This window comes from Aulonocara sp. 'chitande type north' Nkhata Bay, linkage group LG5, assembly GCF_057382095.1.
Source record: "Aulonocara sp. 'chitande type north' Nkhata Bay isolate Kocher_YH1m ecotype deep benthic linkage group LG5, A_spYH_male_GT1.1, whole genome shotgun sequence".
Taxonomy (NCBI): domain Eukaryota; kingdom Metazoa; phylum Chordata; class Actinopteri; order Cichliformes; family Cichlidae; genus Aulonocara; species Aulonocara sp. 'chitande type north' Nkhata Bay.
In genome coordinates, this window is record NC_141348.1 from 22,821,174 (window position 1) to 22,840,453 (window position 19,280).

Sequence of the window (19,280 nt, forward strand, 5' to 3'; positions counted from 1 at the left end):
GCATTCAGACATGCTCTTCTGCATACTTCGTTTGTAACAAGTATTTACTTGAGTTATCCTTGCTGTCAGTTCAAAGCAGTCTGGTGATTCTCTTCTTACATCCAGAGAATTACTGGATGCTTTCACTTTTTCAGACCAGTCTCTGTAAAACTTTAATAGACTGGTTCTTATATGGCGTCACTTTATACAACTTACCTTATTCACTCATTCATACAAGCACTTTTTATCCAACATTCACACTCCAATGGATGCATCAGAGCGCAACATGAGGTTAGTATCTTGCCCAAGGATATCTGGCATACAGACTGGAGGAGCCAGGGATTGAACCACCAACTTTCCGTTTAGTAGACGCCTCCTGAGCTAAAGCCAACCCAAACTTAGAGCACCTGGTATGCCAAGGTGGTCTGCCATCAAAGTACTAACCAGGCCAGACCTGCTTACCTGCTTAGTTTTTGAGATCAGACAAGTTTGGGTGTGCTCAAGGTGGCATGGAAATAACCATCTCTAGGCTGGTGTGCTTGTGTGAAAAATCCTACTAGATAACCAGTTTCTGAATTACTCAGACCACCCCCACCTGACACAACAACTCTGCCATGTTCAAAGTCCCTTTAAATCTAATGATCAGTTTGAACTTCAGGGGTTCGTCTTAACCATGTCAAGCCCTGGTGAGATCTGTGTGCAACTATTTTATTTGAGTAAATACTGTTAATTTGTATAATTATAATAATATTTATATAACAAACAGAATTTGTGTTTCTATGCATCTACGTTGTTGCCCTTTTGGCCAGGTTAACCAACCTATTTTGACAGCAGTAAAGGCAACACTATGTTTAGAGTTATGTTTCAATCAGTGGTCTAGATCCTGCATTTAACACCCTTTAACTTGTTTTTGGTTTTCCACCAACCAAAAAAAAAAAGTGGAAATTTTTATGCCATTGTTTCATCAGCTGCACCCAAAAAGATGCGATAAGTTTAATGAAAAACGACTTGCAGGCTTAAAAGCAGCTTACTTTTAACCCCAACATACTATTACTGAAGCACAATTCAGGTTCGTTAATTTATTTTTATTATTTGCTCAAGACAACTTATTCATTAGTTGAGACTGTACACAAATAATGTATCCCATCTTGAGGCCTGAGTAAACTCCTTCCAAGACATTTTCCCATGTGGATTCACTGTCGCTAAACACTTAAAAACTGTCCTCTTTACAAATTAAGGGGAAGTACTATTACATGAATTGGGGGGTGGGGGTCTAACATACCCACAGAGCAAAAATAAACATCTTAAAACAAAGACATGTTATAAAAGAGCAACAGGGAGGGGGGCAATATGATAGTCTTGGAAGTACAATGCCATATAAAATAAGCTGCATTTTAAAACTTGCAATTAAAAAGAAGCACCGTGCACAAGTATTGAGTCTACTTCATTATACAAGACAGCTCGTCAAAAGGTGGAAAGCACACAAGACCAGGACACCTGTAACTCTCTAAAAATGCACACTAATCACAAATCTCATTCACTCAAGAATACTTATCTTCACATTTGCTTTGGTCACCTCATAACTTTAGCTTTTAAAACTCGACCAAACACCCACCACCCCCTCAGCAGCTGGGCTACACATGTCATCTAAATGCAAGAACATCGATATTCAATAGAAAAATATATTGCACTAGTCTTTCCTCAACTGAAATGCATGGGTACTGGAGTTTAAAAATCTACGTATGATTATCATTTAAAGGCCGTCTGAAGGATCAAACTTTTCAAGTGTGTTACATTAGGACCGAGGATGGAATCCTTACAATGATTTTTGCATTGATAACAATGTTAGAGAACCAAAAAATAACATGAAAACAGTGAATAGGATGAATCACAAACAGTGGTAATCTTCACCCTTAAATACTCCATGCAGTCAATAGGGTTTCATACACAGGACTAACATGTCATCCATTCTGAATGGGTTAAAATACATGATTTAAAAAAAAAAAAAAGTGTCAGGCACACAATCACAGGGTAAACAGTGAACACCATCTACAATTTGGTTTGCTAAGAACTCAGCTGACTAAAGCGACAAGTGTATTAACTCAAAACTGAAAGAACAGGTTGAAAACAAAACAATATAAACACTTTCCAGGCTACTGCTCACTGCATTCAGCTCTCCTCAGACTTTCACTGCATTAGCAAAACATTATCTGACTAACATATCCGGCATAAAAAATCTTTTCTTACACATGAAAAATACAAGATATTTTACAGAAAAAGTGTCAGCCTGGGAAGGACAAATAAAAAGAAAAAAAAGAACTCATCACAACCAGTGTGTAGGAAGAAGGTGGACTACAGTGGCTTTGTGAAAGGAAGTTACAAAAAAACGATGTTTCTGATTCAGATTTTTCTTCTCGAGCCTTTAAACCTTTCCCAAGTGTCAGAACTGAACAAGAACTTACCCCAAACCCTGCAGAGTGAGTGTCTGACATGTAATTCATATTTACATAGAGAGTGACGAAGCTTCAATGAAAAAGGGAGCCTGCTTGGAGTGGAGGGCTGATGGAGGCACTGTGCCGCGTCTTTGTGTGATTATCGGCGACTGCGAGGGAATTGGGTGGGTGTGGAAGTGGATCTTAGTTTTGGGGTGTGGGTTGGAAGGGGAGAGGGATTTGAGGGCAGGTTCCTCTTTTCAGAAATCTTTGCACGAGTCCGACCTCCGAATGCCACTCGAGTTCATTCTGGTCTATTAAGTGTCTGCGGATCATCTCGGGGCGGACTGCGGCTGCATTGCCATGACAACCCCTGCAGCCTGGCCCGATCCCATGCCGGCCAAGACCGACATGGCCACCGCCTCTGCAGCCCGCACGCTCAGCCCGTTGATGGTGGCCCCCGGACTTGTTGCCGAGGGCGACGGCACGTGCTGAATGACTGCCGCTGGGGAGCCGATGGGTTCAGTGGAAGTATCCCTGGAGGTTTCCTCTCCTCCTGCAGCTACAGACAGAGAGAGCAACATTCACCCTTAGAGAGGTGAGCGAGTAAAAATAATGCATTAGATGGGATGAGGTGACAGATGAATCCTGGCACAAGTGACACAGTACAAGAAGTCTGATGGTCAGTTCATTATCTCAACTGGTTACCTAATAAAGCTGCCTTCTTCTGCATAATAGTGACAGGGCAGTCCTTGTGGGCCAGGAGAAGCTGCTTCAGCTGTGCCACCTCATTCCTCAGATGGGTTACTTCATTCTGACAGCAGCACAAAAAGAAATACAGTACATAAATCATTCCCATCATGCCCCGTTATTGCCATATCACCACAGAAACCCATTTATGACCGCCAGGGTGTTTACATGCTTGATGTTACGCCCTGGAGACGACTCACTGTGAGGGAGACGTTCATGTTGGCCAGATCTTCTGCTTTTTTCTCCAGAGAGTTCACCCACAGCTTCCGCTTTTGCCTGCAGCGGGAAGCAGCTGCCCGATTCCTCTCCAGAAAACGCTGCCTCCTCTCGTCAGGGTCCATCTCTGCTGCTCGCCGCCGCCTGCCCCCTGTTGGCTGAGCAGGGGACACCTGGAGAATGAGGAGGGGGTAAAAGTTGGCTACTTGTAAACCCAAATGTGATCAGTAAGTGGGGGAGAACAGAACAACTGCATCAGGAACTTCTGACATTTAACAGGGGTAAAAAAATCAGGGGTAGCAGACAATTTGGTGCCCTTAACTGTCAAATTAAAGCATCCAAACCAAAACACACTCAATCCAATGCTCATGCTTGACTTAAACTGACTCGGCCTTTATTTTGCATATATGAGCACAAATGTTGGACAAGCCTGACATTCTGCTAAATTTTTCTCTTTGATGCCATCAATAATGTGAAAACTACAGCTGTTAGCATTGAGTCTCATTTAGCTTTTTGAGGGAACATTCAAAGGTTTTCCTTCATCACACACATTTAACAGTCTATAGTCCTAGGTGTGCTCTAGGACCACATAACTTGTGTGATATGTGCACTACCTACCTGTGGTTGGGCAGGTGATGGTGCATCAGAGTTTTGAGAGGGCTGCTGGCTTTGTTCCTGTCGCTGTGGAACAGCAGGGATGGATCCTGACCCCCCACTGATGCTATCTTGTGCTCCTGGGCCCTGATGAGTTAGAGCTGCCTTCAACCGCTAAAAAGACACAGAGACAACACCCAGGTCATGTAAAAGTTTTATAAATGTCATTCGTTTGTTTATGTAAATGAAATGTTTAGCCAGCAGCCTACAAAATGATGAAAGTACAACTGATGGTCTCACCATCTTTGCCTCAGAGTGAAGAGTATAGCCAGATGGGGAGGATGAACCACTGCTAGCACCTCCAACAGGCGGTCCTGGAATCCCAGGGATGTTAGGCACTGTGTTCACTGGCCTCGCAAGCTCCACATAGCAACGAATATCCATAAAGTGGATGAGAGGGGAAAAACCAAAAGGATATGTTAAAATTCCATCCCAATTACAATTTGTTGTATAGTTTTTCATTTTTCTGGAAAATATCTTACAGATATAACTGAGGTCATCTGCACAGGACTGGGCAAGAGAGGAACTGCCTGTCCATTAGGGAGGTGCCTCACCAGTGGATACGAGCCTGTGGGAGAGCTGTTGGCCAGATTAGACATTTGTAAATAGGTGCTTCTCCACTGTGTTCCCACTGATAGAGCAGAGATCAGGCTTACAGTGTTTCACTTTTCCGATGAACACTTCTTCATGAGTTAACTGTACAGAGCTTACACAAGCAGCATGAAGATGTGACTCAAAAGTTCTCAAAGTTAAGCTTGGCTTGAGGAACACGCAAGTCTGGAGAATCGGAGTGGTGCAGAGCTGCAGCTCTCCAACACCTGCCTCAATTTCCATAGTAGATCAAGACACATACGATGATAGTAACCATACTTCTTTTGGAAATTAAAAAACAAAAAGATGCTAAACTGTGGTACAACACAACAACTACAGCTGCTTACTGTAATCCAAGTCTACGGATAAGAGATTCGCTGAAGAGGTAGCTATATTTCTAAGTTTGGGGTGAGTGTCTCAAAAAAGTTTAAATATTGGTAGAGAAACAATTTGTTAAAAGAGAAAAAAAGTGATGCTTTCTTTTGCACAAAAAACTGCAACAGCTTTACAATGGCCATAAATGATGGCTAATAAATAACAGACGCAGAGTCTAAAAGGCACTTTATGGTTCAATAAAAGTGACTGACAAATATAGACTTTCTAATTAATAGGAGCATATCTCCCCACCAGGTAAAAATCAAACCACCCCATCTTTGATTTCTGGTTGGACTGGATTACTGACTTTCTTGCTAGTTGGTCATGTGAAATTAGACTTATAATTTCTACATTTTACCAGCAGTTAATTCATTTTAAGTTTTACAAATTGTCAGCATGGTCCAAACAGTAAAACAGTAAAGCAAACCACAGCAACCTAAATTATTTTACCCAAGCTGTCTGTTGGAGGGTGGAGCTTGTGTGATGACGGAGGTTGGAGATGGCAACGTGGGGTGTAGTGAGTCATTACTCATGTGAAGGGGAAGAGAACCAGGACGCACAATAGTTGGAGTGGGAGCAGAGCTTGCCACGGGCTTTGTGTAGATCTCCTGTTAATAAATTAAGCAATGTAACTATTTTTGTGTGTCCATCATTTTTACGTGCGTGCAAGGACAGCAAATTACAACACAGCTCTCACCCTAGAGTCTCTGCTGTTTTCTGACATGCTGGACGAGGAATCAGGAGTTCCAGGAGGAGAAGAATCGACTTGTAAGGGCCCCTCATCCTCATCTTTTACTTCAGATGGTGTTTGTAAAGATGCGGCCTTGAAGACCAAAAGCAAAGATGAGAAGATGAAAGCCTTCAAATTTTATCTTGAAACCAGCACACTGCGTGATCTACAGTAACCCTGTCTTTCTCACCGGGTTTTTCGTCCTCTGATCATCTTCCTGCGTTTTGCAAAACTCTTGCTCGAAGGAGGTGGCCAGCTCATTGAACAAACCGACCTCCTCACAGTTCTTCAGAAAACGTGTGGGAGTGGGGGTTTGGTCTGCCAAAAAACAAAAAAAACTGTCAGTATTAGTGGACAAAAATATCACCTTCAGACACAGACTATTATATACAATTCATCTATTCAGAGCACTGACCACCTCCTCAGCACAGATTAATTTAAAAAAAGACAAATGGCGATGCCATTACCTGCAATGATAACAGAGTCTGTCCTGGCAGGACCAAATTTTAATGTCATTTCATGCTTGTGTTTGTGTACTGACAGGTGATCTTCATTTGTGAATCTCTGCAAAAGACACCACACATGACATTTAAGGAATATCAAGACAGTTTTAATCCTGATGCGAGATTAATAACGCCTGGTTTCCACTATTAAAGCAATGTTTCATCATACATTACACAGCACCTTATCAGCAGTCGTAATTGGTGAGCTAAGCTGGGTTCAGTTAATAACAAGAGAATAAAAAGCAGAGATTCAGACTCCTATGGCTGTTTAGAGTTAGGGGTATGTCTTAAGAAATCATACCTGCCCACATCCTGGGGCAGTGCATACAAAGGGCCGGTCATCCGCCATCTCAGACAAATGATCTGTAAAAGAAAGCAACAAACACAGCAATGTCATCCAATTTATTAGGCGATAAACCAGCTGATGTTCAGGTTCCCAAGACATATTACATAAGGGAACCAGATATGTTACTACCAAATGTTCTTAACCTACAGCATCAGCTTGAGTGTCATGGAGCTGATAAGAACTACAATCTAAATCGTCATAATTTACACGTGCCTGCTCATCTGTCACCAAAATCACAATAACATCTGGATAGGAGGGACACAGGCCGAAGACTGTGGGCCTGTTTTGAGCATTTCTTTAGACTCGGTTGGGTATAATGTGGGACTAGCGTTCAACGATGAGGCAGCAAGAGCCAAAGCACCTCACCATGCAACCTCCACTTAACAGGATCGAGTCACTGGCGTTGGCTATTAGCGCTGTCGATGTAGTCCGGCTATGTAGTTAGCTATAAGACATGGGTTACAGACTGTGGACAGGACACAGGTTACCAATCCATTACTGGTTAGCTATGACTTAATGAGAAATGGGCCGCAAGGTAGCACATCCACATTGCTAAGCACGTGAAATACTGTTTTCCACAACCTGACATACGTGTCATTATAGCGAACATGGAAGCTAACATTGAACAAACTCATTCCAAATATCAGAAGGCGCGGCACGTCTAGCAAATAAAGCTGTTTAGTGCAAGTACAATCCCCTAGCTGAGCTCATGCTAAGTGCTAATGGAAGCTTCGTTAGCTTGCCTTAAGTTACACTAACACGTCCGCCAACTTAGTAGCTAGCATTACACGTTAGCACGCTAATGCTAAATAGTGCCCATATACCAAGCCACGACTGTATGAGCGCGGTGCATGCCTTATGAATATCCAGACACATATATATACACACACTTTTTTTTTCTTTAAATGACGATTTACATTACATTTTACTAAAGTATGCCCTAAACTCACCCCACGTTTAGACTGCCTCTTCACTCCCCCCCTCCCAGCTCCGGACAGCGCTGCTGTGCTGCTGCTTGGCCGTTGTTGACACTCTTGACACTTCCATTATCCAAATACCGCGAGAGAACTTGGAAGAGTTATTATGTAACAGGATTTCTCTATGCGGGAGGAATCGTAGATTTTACACGAAATAAGATTGATATTATATGAATCATTACATATTCCCTGACTTTTATCTCAATGTGCCGTTATGTCAACTCTACATATATATTCCGCTGTGTTCGCGTCAACTACCAGCGAAAGCTATGAACACACCCACTGAAGACTAAGCCAAACGCGCCTACAGCAGTTACATAATGTTTATTTCCGGATGTTTACTTGGCAGATGGCATGTTGAAATCCTTGAACAGATTTTGTTTTCTGGCTTAAAACACAAAAAACCAAAACCAATTTTAAAAAATAAAACCTTTATTTTTTTGAATACATCAAGCTACTATAACTCAGCGCATAAACCAATGTACTCCGAAAAATGTCCAGCCCATTTAAAAAAAAAAAAAAAAAAAAAAAAGGGCAAGTCCTACAGAATGAACTGAAACTTTTGTTGCCTCAAAATGAGGTGGTTTACAGCATTTTTTACAATGAAATTAAATCCCATTAAGGCACTAGGAGTTTGGTTTGATAACTCCTTATAGTCTAAAACACAAGCAGTGTCAGTCAGCTGCACACTTTAAAAAAATAAAATAAAATAAATAAAAATCCAGTATAAACTACTGATTACTAGAGTGTACAGCCTGTCTTGTAAATTCCCTGTTAACATCTGAATTCTATCTTAAATTACTCATCTCTTTTAACCATATTTAAGAAAATCTAAGAACAAGTTGAAAAATCCATCCCAATACCCTTCTGTCATTTGTAACTGAAAGATATTCATTGTCAAGCCACAAGCTGCATTACAGATCAGAACCTAACCGCTAATAAAAATGAGTCTACACACCAATTCATCAACATTACAAACACTGAATAACATGTAGTCAACGCTAACAACAAAATACACTACCATGTGGACAAACAAAAACTGAATTTGCAAACACAAAACATACATGTTAAAAATCATTAAAAATGGTTTGAGATCCACAGCTACATTCAGCACGTGTGATTCAAGCAATAAAAATGCTACTTTTGAAATCAAGCAGTGAAAACATTCAACATTGAGGGGAAAATTTCTGCTCCCTGTCCCTCAGGCCATTCATAATATTTTAGTAGTAAAGAGGGTTCACTGACGAAGACTTGAGTCAGCATGACTGTTCCACTTCAACAATCTGAAACTATGAAGGAACCACAAACACCAAATTACTACAATGACCTAGTTAACTGGATTATTTACCTAATCCCAGTGTACACTGGTTTTGTGAAATAGAAACCAAAGTTAGCTAAAAAAACAAAACAAAACAAACCCTTTTTACTTGTACTTTACAAAGCAGATGCCAACATCACCAAGATCTGGTCAAACACTTTCCTGCCTACATCCACCAACCATTAGCACTGATAGAATAATTAGATATTTATAATTTATGAAAAAGAAAAAGGTTTGTAAAGTCTAGTAAAAATGACATAAGCAGATCTGCTCCACTTATTCCAATGTTAGCGGTATTGATCCAATATTTGTGCCACAAAGGAAAATTATTGCAAAACACAAAACCCAACAAGTATTATAAGTTCAAGACAAGATTCACTAGTCGTAGAACAAGTGTCTACAAACATTTCTACAAATATTGCTACTCTTACCTTTCAAAAGTTCAACCCACTCTGAAGCTGAACATGTCAAGTCCATGGATAACTGACAATAGATACTAGTTTTTCAGATTACTTGTTAATTACATGTTTAAAAAGAGACACAAGGTCTCATATTTTCTAAACCACAGATGTAGATGCCACAAATTCAACAAATGTACAGGGACATCCTCATATCATATCATGACACTACTTTCAGCAAAGTATGCTTCATCACCGCGAACCCTGCGATTCCATCCATGACGACATTTTTCCGAAAAGGAAAATCTATTTATAATTTTTCAAATAATTTCAGGCCTGCAGTAATCTAAAGAGATGTGACAAACTCATGAAATGAAATATAGGCATCTGTCTTTATATATTACATATGTACATATATTCTTTTCTGTTTTCAGTTCATTTTCCCCCACCCTTTGGTTACTTTGGTGAACTTGGAGGGATATTCTGTTCTTTGCCACTGCGTCTGGCTGCCCGCTGTGGTGAAAATCGTTTCCCAGTGTTCAGGCCCTTCTGATGTTCCCGAATCTTCTGCCCTGGCTCTCGGACTCTGGCTTGGCCACTTCCCCCTCTGAAGGAGCGCAGTGGTTGCCGAGGAGGCCGTTTATCTCCACGTTTCTCTGCAGTTTGTCGGCCATTGGGACGAGGCTCCTCCACCCTGTTTACCTTGAGCTCTTGCAGGGGTTGGCTGTCTGAAGAGGTGGGAGTGGAGGGAGAGGGCAATTGTGCTGGCAGCGGTTCTTTGGCCAGCTTCTGGCACACCTCTGCATAACTGAGCTTTTTTAGACCCTGGTGAAAGAACAGGGAACCACAGTTTAAAAACAAAACAAAAAAACAACAACAACAAGATGACAAAACACGCTGAGTTTGGAGAGTTGTAAGCTGATGTTACAAGACAATATAATGTGATAAGCAGCACAAAATAAGTCCTTACCGGTTCTGATGTTGGAGATGTGGGAAGCAATGAAGATGTTTCGGTAGAAAGAGCCTGGCTGCAGGTGGAGGGAGCATGTTCTGAAGGTGATTGTGTGTGAGTTTGTGCGGATGAGGAGACATTTTCCTTTGTTACAGGAGCTTCAGTTTTATCCTCTTCCTTTACGACAAGAGAATCACTAAATGTATACAAAAAAAAAAAAAGGGATAAGTGAATTGTTGAAGACTCAATACCTTTGTTATTCACTGATATATTAGCCTGAAGCAAAGGTTACCTTGAGACTGGTGGAGTGGTTGTTTGTGTGGACACAACAGCAGGTTTAGGTGGAATTACAGGATCAGGTTTGTTTACAGGACCTTCTGCGATGTTTGTGGGAACATCTTTGCCGACAGACTGTAATGACAATTAAAATTTGTGCATTTATATTTTACCTCATTTTGTAAAGAGTCTTAAGGATAGAAAGCACCAGGAGAGGCAACATATTCACCTTGTTTGTCACCTTCAGGCCACGCACAATATCAGAAAGGCGCATCTCAGGGACACTTTCCTCCTGCATACTGACCACAGATCCTGGCAGAGGTGGAAAATTGGAGGCTGCCAGGTCAAACTTTGGATGCGATGCCTTGGCCTCCGGTACAGGGACGGGCTTCTACATTGAATGAAGAAATAAAATTCAATATATTAAAAAGCAGCACACCAAGACACTGTAGGACACAGTCCAGGCAGTCAACTTCTTAAATGAAGAGCACGAAAAGAGGAAACCGACTGACCGTTGCCTGCTCATCTTCCCTTTTTCTCCTTGTGCTTCTATTGGGGCCTCTTCTATAAAAACAAACAAACATACCATTAGACTGCCACATCAGATTGGAAACCGTTTTAGTGTTAACAGGGGTAAGTGTAGGATAACACCAACTCACCTGCCCCGTCCAGACCCGCTCACATCTTTAAGGTTGAAGGAGGCCAGAGAGATCAGCTGTTGTGTTTGCAGGACCTGTGGACCAGACACACCATCCAACCGGTTCCTTGGAGCAAAAGAAGAGTGCACATCTCCAGGCCTGGGATGACCTCTTAAATGATTTCTAGGTGCACACAAAAAAATTACAAGTTTTACTACAGAAATCAAGCGCTACCACAAAAGCATAGTTTGACAGGATTGTACACTTTTTTTTTTAATAAAACGAGTGAACACAAGACCAATGCAAGAAAGCTCATCTTTATTGGTTCGCAAATGACAATAACAGAGGAAACTGACAGTACTCTTTTTTTTTTTCTCCTTTTTTTTTTAAAGAACAAAGTTTCAGTCCTGAAGCAAAATAATGGACTCCGGAAGGACTGGTACCAAACTGCGTTCCATTTAAGTTAATGCTAGCATTACCATCCGCAGAAAGTATTTTACCAAGTTCAAAGTCCTTAATTACCTAAATTAAAGCTTACAACAAACACTGCCAGCACCTGATGGTCGGTGCTGTGCTTTTGGAAACCGAATTTCCCAGAGGAGCCCACCCGAGGGATTAATAAAGTTTTATCTTATCTTATCTGATGGTAACTTCAAGTCTGCACTGATCTAATAAACTAAAAGTTTGTATCATAACTGTACATACCGGTTCCTGGTCATAGCAGCATGTGTGTTGACGGAGCTTGAGTTAGCTTTGTAGTTCCCGGAACTGCTGTAACCATTCATATATCCACTGTTGGGGAAAGGTGCCTGCATATCACCAAACAGGAAAAATCATTACAAATGTAACTAAAAAAAAAAACAAAAACAAAAAAAACCCTCTGATACTTCTAATATTAACTTTGAGTTTACAGAGGTTATAAATATTAGCTACAATGGAGACTGCCATTAATTTGAACAGCATTAAAAACATTAAAATAAATAACATAGCAGCTTTATGGGACATTCTGAATAGTATATTAAGGTTCTCACCAGCGGTGTTTCGAAATAAGGCATGTTTGATGGCTGAGGATTCCAGGAGGGAGACACAATAGGATAAACAGGGTATTGCTGCTGAGGGCTGTACATCGACTGCATGTACACTGGAGCACTTGAGTCATATGGGGCCTGCAGTGGAGCATGTTGACTGTACACACCTGAATCCTGGATGCTACAGAAGCCATTCTTGCCAAAGAATGTATTAATGGCCTTAATGCGGGCCTGCAGGGAAAATGAGTGAATCAATATCGATATAACATTTCCACAGGACCCATATAGCTCTGTCCTTAGTCCCCTCAGATCTCATAATCTCACGGTCATTAGGCCATAAAAACTGCACCGACTAGGAGGAAAGAAAGGTGTTGAGGGGGAGGAGGGGAAGGAGTATAAAAGAAAAATAAGGGAGAGAGGAACAGCATAGAAACAGACAGATTTTAAGAAAGCCAGTGAAAGGTTCCACCCAGCCAGCCACAGTCCATATGGGTCCTTCCAAGCGCGATACTGATCATCACTGGGGCTTAAACAGGACCATCAACAAATCAGTGTTATTTGCTCCATCAGATAAAAGAGCAGGGCACACGATGTCATAACAAAGTCCAGCAAAAATATCACTGATAGAAAAACTTTTTTTAAAAGCCCTATTAAAAAAAAAAAAAAAAAAAAAAAAAATCCCCATTCTTGCTTATCAAGTGAAAAACAAAGCGTAGCAAGCTCCATACATCTATAACAAGCACTGACTGACTCACCATGATTGGTTTCCCTTGGAACATTTTAACTTCCTCTCTTAGGTATCTGTAAGCCTGAGGGCAAGAAAAGAAAACAGTAAAGAAAATGTGGTAGAAATGCTCTTTCCTTTAATGCAGAACCTTAGTGAAACATGAAAAGATCAGAAAGTACTGCACCTGCTTGGTAGTGAGATTTAGCAATTTTAAGTTAAATATGCCAGGTAATAATAGAATATTTAACTGGTTGTGTAAACCTAAAATTGTACAACCAGTTTAAAAATAAGTAAAAGTAGCTTGTGGTAATTCATAAGGGGACGTACCTGTAGTGCATCCATGTCTGACTGAAAAGTTATGTACCAGTTGCTGTTGTGCGCAAACTCAACACTTAACAGTTTCGGGCAGTGTTCACTCTTAAAAAGAGCCTCTACTTCCTGTGAGAGGAACACAACATGAAACATTTTGACCTAAAACAGACCATTCCATCACTCTCCACAAGTCAGCATGCAAAGTCTGACCGAAAAGAAAAAGAGCTATCACTCAGCTACAGCATACACACTACCACACAATATTTTAATCATCTAAAGCTGACTTGACAATAGTTATCACAATTTATGCAAGCACAATCAGTTTCCAGCCCTCGTTTGTAGATTTTACTATTCAGTCAGACAGTATGGGGTTACAGAGCAATATTTTATTAGCATGTAGGAGTCGTCTTTACCTCAACTGGGGTTGTCTCCGGCACTTCTCTTAGAATAATGATGCAGCGACTGTGGTTTGGTCGAACCTTCTTCCCAGTTTCATCAACTTGCACCATGGGGGAGGCTTATTAAAAAAAAAAAATTTTAAAAATTATTTTCCTAAATCTTCACAGTGCAGCTGAAGACAACTGACATATCCCATTTATGTAATAGCTATGAAAGACCTTTGCTCCACTGTAGCCAGTTTAAAGTTGGTAGACACTGTGAATAATCTTATTTATGTGGTAAATTAACCACACACTAAGAGTAAAACAAAAGGAATGTAATGAATTCTTTCAAGTATGTAATGCATTACTTTTTAAAAAGTAACAATGGGCACTTTAAGTAGTAAACTAGGTAATTGCATTTACCTAATAAATAAAAAGTCTTACATTAAATCTTCTATATTTGATCAAGCTGGAGCAGGTAGCAGTTTAAGAACTATTAGAGTTCAAAACTTTTAAAAGTATCAGCCTGTCTATGTGAAACAACGACAAACAGAAGCACTTGTACCTCGCAGTACATCCAGAATGAGGTCCATGTCAGTGGTAAGAGCTTTAATGTTCTCCATACAAGCAAGTGTCCAAATGGGAACAAACTGATCACCATCCATCTGGGATATCAAGTAGAGGTCCTTTGAAAGATTCTCTCTGCAATACCCAAAACATTGGTCTCTCTGAGTTACAGCTTTTTCTTTGCAGTAATAGTAAAACACAAACATCAACCTTTTAACAACCAAAATGATGATGGTGGTTGGTGGTGGGGTTGATGTTAAATCATTTACATTAGTGTAGGAAAGCCATTTATTAAGCACTTTTGTGTTAGACATTGTCCAATTTAACATGTCACTATAAAATAATTTAAATTAAAATAAGTTTTGTTCAATAAGCACAGAGTTCGCAAATACTAAAGACATTTCAGAACATTAAATCACTATCGGCCTGAATTATTGTTTGTGCAGCTGAATCAAGATGAAAACCGCAGTTAAGCCAAATTAGAAACTTCAGACACCAATGACTCAATATAAGAATATACTCCAATTAAAAGTTAAATGGCTTCTTACAGTTATGAAACAAAGTAAATTCAGTAATTACTGCTGTCCCATTAAGGCAACAAAACATTATACACAACTCACCTAGAAAAGAAGAACTCGAGACGTTCCTTTAAAGACTGTCTCAAACTCTCTTCGGACATCGCCTGCACCTCAGATGAATTATCTATGGCGGATTCGCACTGTGGGTCAAAGCCTAAATACCCCTGGTCAGACGGACTGATGTCATTCACAGGGGTATACTCAGCAATGCTGTCCACGTTTTCACTGTAGTATCCTTTACCTCCTGAAGAGGGAACATCTGAGTAATCTAAGAGAAAACAGTAGCCAAGTGATAAGTGTCACATTCAATAAAGTAGTACACAACAGGACTGAGTGCACCTTTGTGCAATCTCACTAAAAATGTTTCATTATTTCAAATATTACAAGTGCAAGGTTTCATCCTATGGAGATATATCTTTTGAGGACTACACTGAAACTATAACGGGCTATAAACTATAACCCTGCGGGCCCTTAACATCAAAATGAGAGCTAAGCAAACTCTAATCCAAGAGATTTCCAATTAGTTCAACTACATGCATGTAAAATGACATGTGAATACGTGAACTCCAAATTGTGGATCAACTGCCAGTGAAATTCAAACATCTGATTATAAGACTTTAGCAGAAAAGGCTACAGAAAAATGGGTGATGACAATCGGTACAGTAATCAATATGTATAAATGAGTCAAAGCATCAGTGACACAATATCTGTCTTCTTAAAATGACAGAGTGTACCACTTGCACAATCTAAGTGATGAAATTAGATGGGCCAGTGTTTCAGACTTGCCAAAGGGCTTATTAAAGGAAATGACTGTTTGTCTGCTTGAGAAGTGTCAAGGACAATACAGAACTCAACCTTCATGGGTCTTCCAGGGGGGTGGGGAATAAAAACAAAGCAAAACTTCATTGGCCTTCAACACAAAACTGCAAGACCAAACTTTGCTACACAATATGAACCTGATAAATACAGGAGCACACTAACAAACCCCCCCCAAATCTCATTCATGAAAACCAACCAACTTTTGTTGCACTCCGGTCCTACTGTTTGGTCAGCAATTTTCAGTTTAGTGAACCTGAACACTTAATTCATTCAATCCTCACTGTGCAACATTTATGTCATAACTGTTGATACTATAATACACAAAACAAGGTTTGTCATGTTTGCATTTACTGCACACTCCCATGGACAAGAGAAGCAACCTCAACCATTTCCTCATACCATGTCTATAATTTTACTATACATGTCTATACTTGCCACACAGCAACTCCCTATTTTTTTATTTAAAAAAAACACTGTACAAGTGAGAACGTTTGGTTTTAGTGTAGTACCATATAAGAGGAACTAACTTTTTCTTCCCTGCAAACATACCTTCGGTCATTTCAGCAGGAGGAGGGCAGGTATTGAGCCATGGAGCATTGTCCATCTCCTCGGGACTCTCACTCTGTTGGGCAGGAATCTCCTGCCACACTTTGGCATTGGGGTTCAGGCCCGCTCCCTTTGTGGTAACCTGCATGATCATTAAAAGAGACAGAATAAATAGCTTTTTCCTTCAAACATTACACATAATTGCATACAGTTGGTAGGTTACTAATTTCTGAGAAACATTCATCAATCATAAGAAAGTGGTATTCAAATATGTCACTCAAAGTGGAGTGAAAGTAAGACTGGACGAATTGTAGCAAGAGTAAATGTAATTTTTAAAAATGAGAGATTGTGTACAGCCTTGTATAGTGTAAAAACATGTATATTACTGAATAAAGAGATTACTTTAGTGTTGTACTTACTGCACTGTGGTCTTAATTGATATTTTTGATTTGATATTTTTTTAATATATGTACTGGAGTTTAAAAAAACAAAACAAATTGAATGAGTCATAATAATAATAATAATAATAATAGATTGGATTTATACAGCGCTTTTCAAGGAACCCAAAGCGCTTTACAATGCCACTATTCATTCACTCTCGCATTCACACACTGGTGGGTGGAGGCAAGCTACAGTTGTAGCCACAGCTGCCCTGGGGCAGACTGACAGAAGCGAGGCTGCCATATCGCGCCATCGGCCCCTCTGGCCATCACCAGTAGGCGGTAGGGTAAAGTGTCTTGCCCAAGGACACAACGACCAGGACAGAGAGCCCGGGGAACGAATCGGCGACCTTCCGGTTACAGATGCGCTTTCCCACCCCCTAAATGATGAGTCTCAAGTGTCAAAAAACATTTGTGTGCCATATGTCAAGTCAATCAACAAGACAGGTCAGTCAAGATCCTAAATAGACATTCAAAGCTAATTTAGCATTATACATCAGAGCCAATCCAATGGATGAACTCTGTTCATTAGCGATCCTTTAATCCAGCTTTGCAAATGTGTCGACTCTTCACACACATTCACCGGAGCCCTGAAGTAGTACTACTAAAGCATTGACACGCATACGCACGTAAGCCCCAGCTGAATTTTCATTGGCTTGCTTATCACCATTGTTCCGCCTCTCAGTCGCTCACATACACCCGTACATGGCGCAGACCCGCCTCAAGGCAGCATGACTCGAATAAGGCAGTTTGACCTGTCATCCATTGTAAAATCTCGAGTGTGCAATATTTAGAGTAGCTACACAGTACTAGAATCTTATTTTCAATCCAATCTGCTTTCCAACACTGTATTACAAAAGCAGCAGGTCTGGGTTTACAGTGAAATACTAGAAGTACTTTGAGGGTCGAGAAGAGCACATGGCACCGACATGCCTGAGCGCTTTCAAACACGAAGTGATATTCACTGTGTTCATTTAAAGTTCGCTTAAATAAGTCTCCCTCTGGTTAAAATGGCTGTCATCGATCATCATTACCCCTGCTGTACGTGTTCTTATATTTTCACAATGAACGTCGCATAGTGCTATGACCTTTATCACGGGCTATTCAGCTACAGTGGTGCTAACGTTTAACACAAATCACGTGCCATATTTACTACACGTGTAATCCAACTTTAAAAACGCACACCGAGTGTTACTCGTAAAGCAGCAACACCAAGTCAATGAGTTCGTAAATACGTGTTTGCCGAATAGGGTCTTTGGTTGGTGTCCTACCGTAACGTTGCCATATGTAACAAGTGACACCACCATGTTTCGCTAACTCGCTCTCGTCTTACCCGCACACGACACCGGCTACACTTCGTACTGCTAAACTAAGCTAATGTGTTTGACATGTTAAAATAATGCAAGAGAAGTGCTTGTGGTGAATGAGAAACGTAAAGACAAAGTGTAGTGTAATCAAAGAAAAAGCACACAAGTATCTGAGAAACTTCACACAGCACGCGTGTGTGAAACGAGAGAAAGGAAGCAAACAGGTTGCTGCTCGTTAGCTAGCAACAAGGCCTCGTCAAAACTCACCATGCTGATTTGATCTTCTCCGTAGGTCCTCGTCAGTCGCGGGGAACCGATAGTTCAATTGTCGTGCGAAGTTTGCTATTAAATATCGTAAGTCGAAGTTGCTGATCTTGGTGTCTACGTTTAATTAAGGTCTCTTCCAACAACTGCGGCAGTACGGTTAAACGACAGCTCGCGCTCCAGTTCCAAAGGCACGTCCGCGCGCACGACAACTTTGAGATCTGTTATCTTTAAGACACCGAAAACTTTTTTCGCTATATTTTTTAACAAGCACTATCCATTTTACTCATGAATTTCTTCCATTCAGATCCTCATCCCGCAGATAAACTTCGCTACTCTCCTCCAGCATGTGACAGTTACGTCCTCTATCTTCAACCGACCGTCCCGACAGGCTGCACTCCGCCTCCACGGCAACAGCAACGCAGCATAGCAACCATCTGTGACCTCAGGAAACGGAGTACTGCCAAACAGCCTTGAATTAGCTTTGGAAAGAGCCAGTCCAATAAGTTCGTGTTGTCGCAGTAGGAAAAGTAAAAGCAAGGAGAGTTTTTAAAATGTGAACTGTGACAGCATGCAGTTCGGACAAAACTGGGTTACCGGGCGAAGTTCACCTAAACAGTAATTAGTGGGTGGAACTTGACACGGTGCTGCTCCAGCACGACAATACTGATGAAATCATGTCGATTGAATCAACGCAGCTCTCATAAAACCCGCACACGTGATTTCACTTTTGGCTGATTAAATCTGCAAATTAAATCAGAACTGTGGAGGACTGACAAAATTAGATCATTAAAAAAAACTGCTATTAATTACAAAGTGAAATAATTTATCAGTATAAATAAGTTAACGATTCATTTAATTTGACATTTAATAAGCTAGTTCCAATTTTATTTAATGGTGTCACATTACTTTTTTTTTTTTTTTTTTTAAAGGGCAATTGTGGCCTTCTACAGTGACCTTGCAATTTAAGTATGGCCCTGCCCACCTTCAGCCTGAAGGGGTCAAAGTCTCATGATCCTAAGCACATGGCCGTCGGGAGAAGCTGTAGTTTACTCTGAAACAGTCAAAATGTCCTGTAGAGGTCACTGTTTTTGAGATTTACCTCAGTCAAACTTATTACAGGGAATTCGTTTACCACAGTCTTTCAAAAGCAACACAATTTGCACAACGCTATGTG

The 19,280-nt window shown here is 40.6% G+C and overlaps 2 protein-coding genes across 5 annotated transcripts; both read right to left on the bottom strand.

Moving 5' to 3' along the window:
- Positions 1-1,043: 1,043 nt before the first annotated feature.
- atf7b (activating transcription factor 7b) lies at positions 1,044-7,861 on the bottom strand. Of its 3 annotated transcripts, none has more exons than XM_086292212.1 (12): positions 7,527-7,861; positions 6,532-6,593; positions 6,195-6,291; positions 5,918-6,045; positions 5,695-5,820; positions 5,448-5,605; positions 4,514-4,610; positions 4,272-4,391; positions 3,996-4,145; positions 3,362-3,535; positions 3,120-3,225; positions 1,044-2,973 (listed from the first exon to the last, which is right to left on the bottom strand). In XM_086292212.1, exons 2-12 carry the CDS (start codon positions 6,577-6,579, stop codon positions 2,744-2,746), a joined length of 1,434 nt encoding a protein of 477 aa, XP_086148338.1. In that variant the 5' UTR covers positions 6,580-6,593; positions 7,527-7,861; the 3' UTR covers positions 1,044-2,743. The 3 variants fall into 3 exon arrangements, with proteins under 3 accessions (XP_086148338.1, XP_086148337.1, XP_086148339.1); XM_086292211.1 differs by having other exon boundaries at positions 3,362-3,550; positions 7,527-7,853; XM_086292213.1 differs by having other exon boundaries at positions 2,837-3,000; positions 3,362-3,550; positions 7,527-7,852.
- A 1,786-nt stretch (positions 7,862-9,647) lies between these two features.
- larp4ab (La ribonucleoprotein 4Ab) lies at positions 9,648-18,731 on the bottom strand. Of its 2 annotated transcripts, XM_086292210.1 has the most exons (15): positions 18,107-18,731; positions 16,096-16,234; positions 14,770-14,995; positions 14,148-14,284; positions 13,616-13,719; positions 13,218-13,328; positions 12,919-12,972; positions 12,167-12,394; positions 11,841-11,944; positions 11,157-11,318; positions 11,010-11,061; positions 10,727-10,888; positions 10,514-10,632; positions 10,240-10,417; positions 9,648-10,094 (listed from the first exon to the last, which is right to left on the bottom strand). In XM_086292210.1, exons 1-15 carry the CDS (start codon positions 18,107-18,109, stop codon positions 9,726-9,728), a joined length of 2,148 nt encoding a protein of 715 aa, XP_086148336.1. In that variant the 5' UTR covers positions 18,110-18,731; the 3' UTR covers positions 9,648-9,725. The 2 variants fall into 2 exon arrangements, with proteins under 2 accessions (XP_086148336.1, XP_086148335.1); XM_086292209.1 differs by lacking the exon at positions 18,107-18,731 and having other exon boundaries at positions 16,096-16,240.
- Positions 18,732-19,280: the final 549 nt, after the last annotated feature.

Coding starts and splice junctions, on each gene's coding strand:
- atf7b (XM_086292211.1), bottom strand. CDS start 6,579: ATGGCGGATGACCGGCCCTTTGTATGCACTGCCCCAGGATGTGGGCAG. Junction 3,551..3,995: donor CATCACCTGCCCAACCACAG/GTAGGTAGTGCA, acceptor CTCATTCTCCAG/GTGTCCCCTGCTCAGCCAAC. Junction 2,974..3,119: donor GAAGAAGGCAGCTTTATTAG/GTAACCAGTTGA, acceptor CTCTGTCTGTAG/CTGCAGGAGGAGAGGAAACC.
- larp4ab (XM_086292209.1), bottom strand. CDS start 16,240: ATGCAGGTTACCACAAAGGGAGCGGGCCTGAACCCCAATGCCAAAGTG. Junction 12,973..13,217: donor CAGACATGGATGCACTACAG/GTACGTCCCCTT, acceptor TCTTGCCCTCAG/GCTTACAGATACCTAAGAGA. Junction 11,062..11,156: donor AGCGGGTCTGGACGGGGCAG/GTGAGTTGGTGT, acceptor TTGTTTTTATAG/AAGAGGCCCCAATAGAAGCA.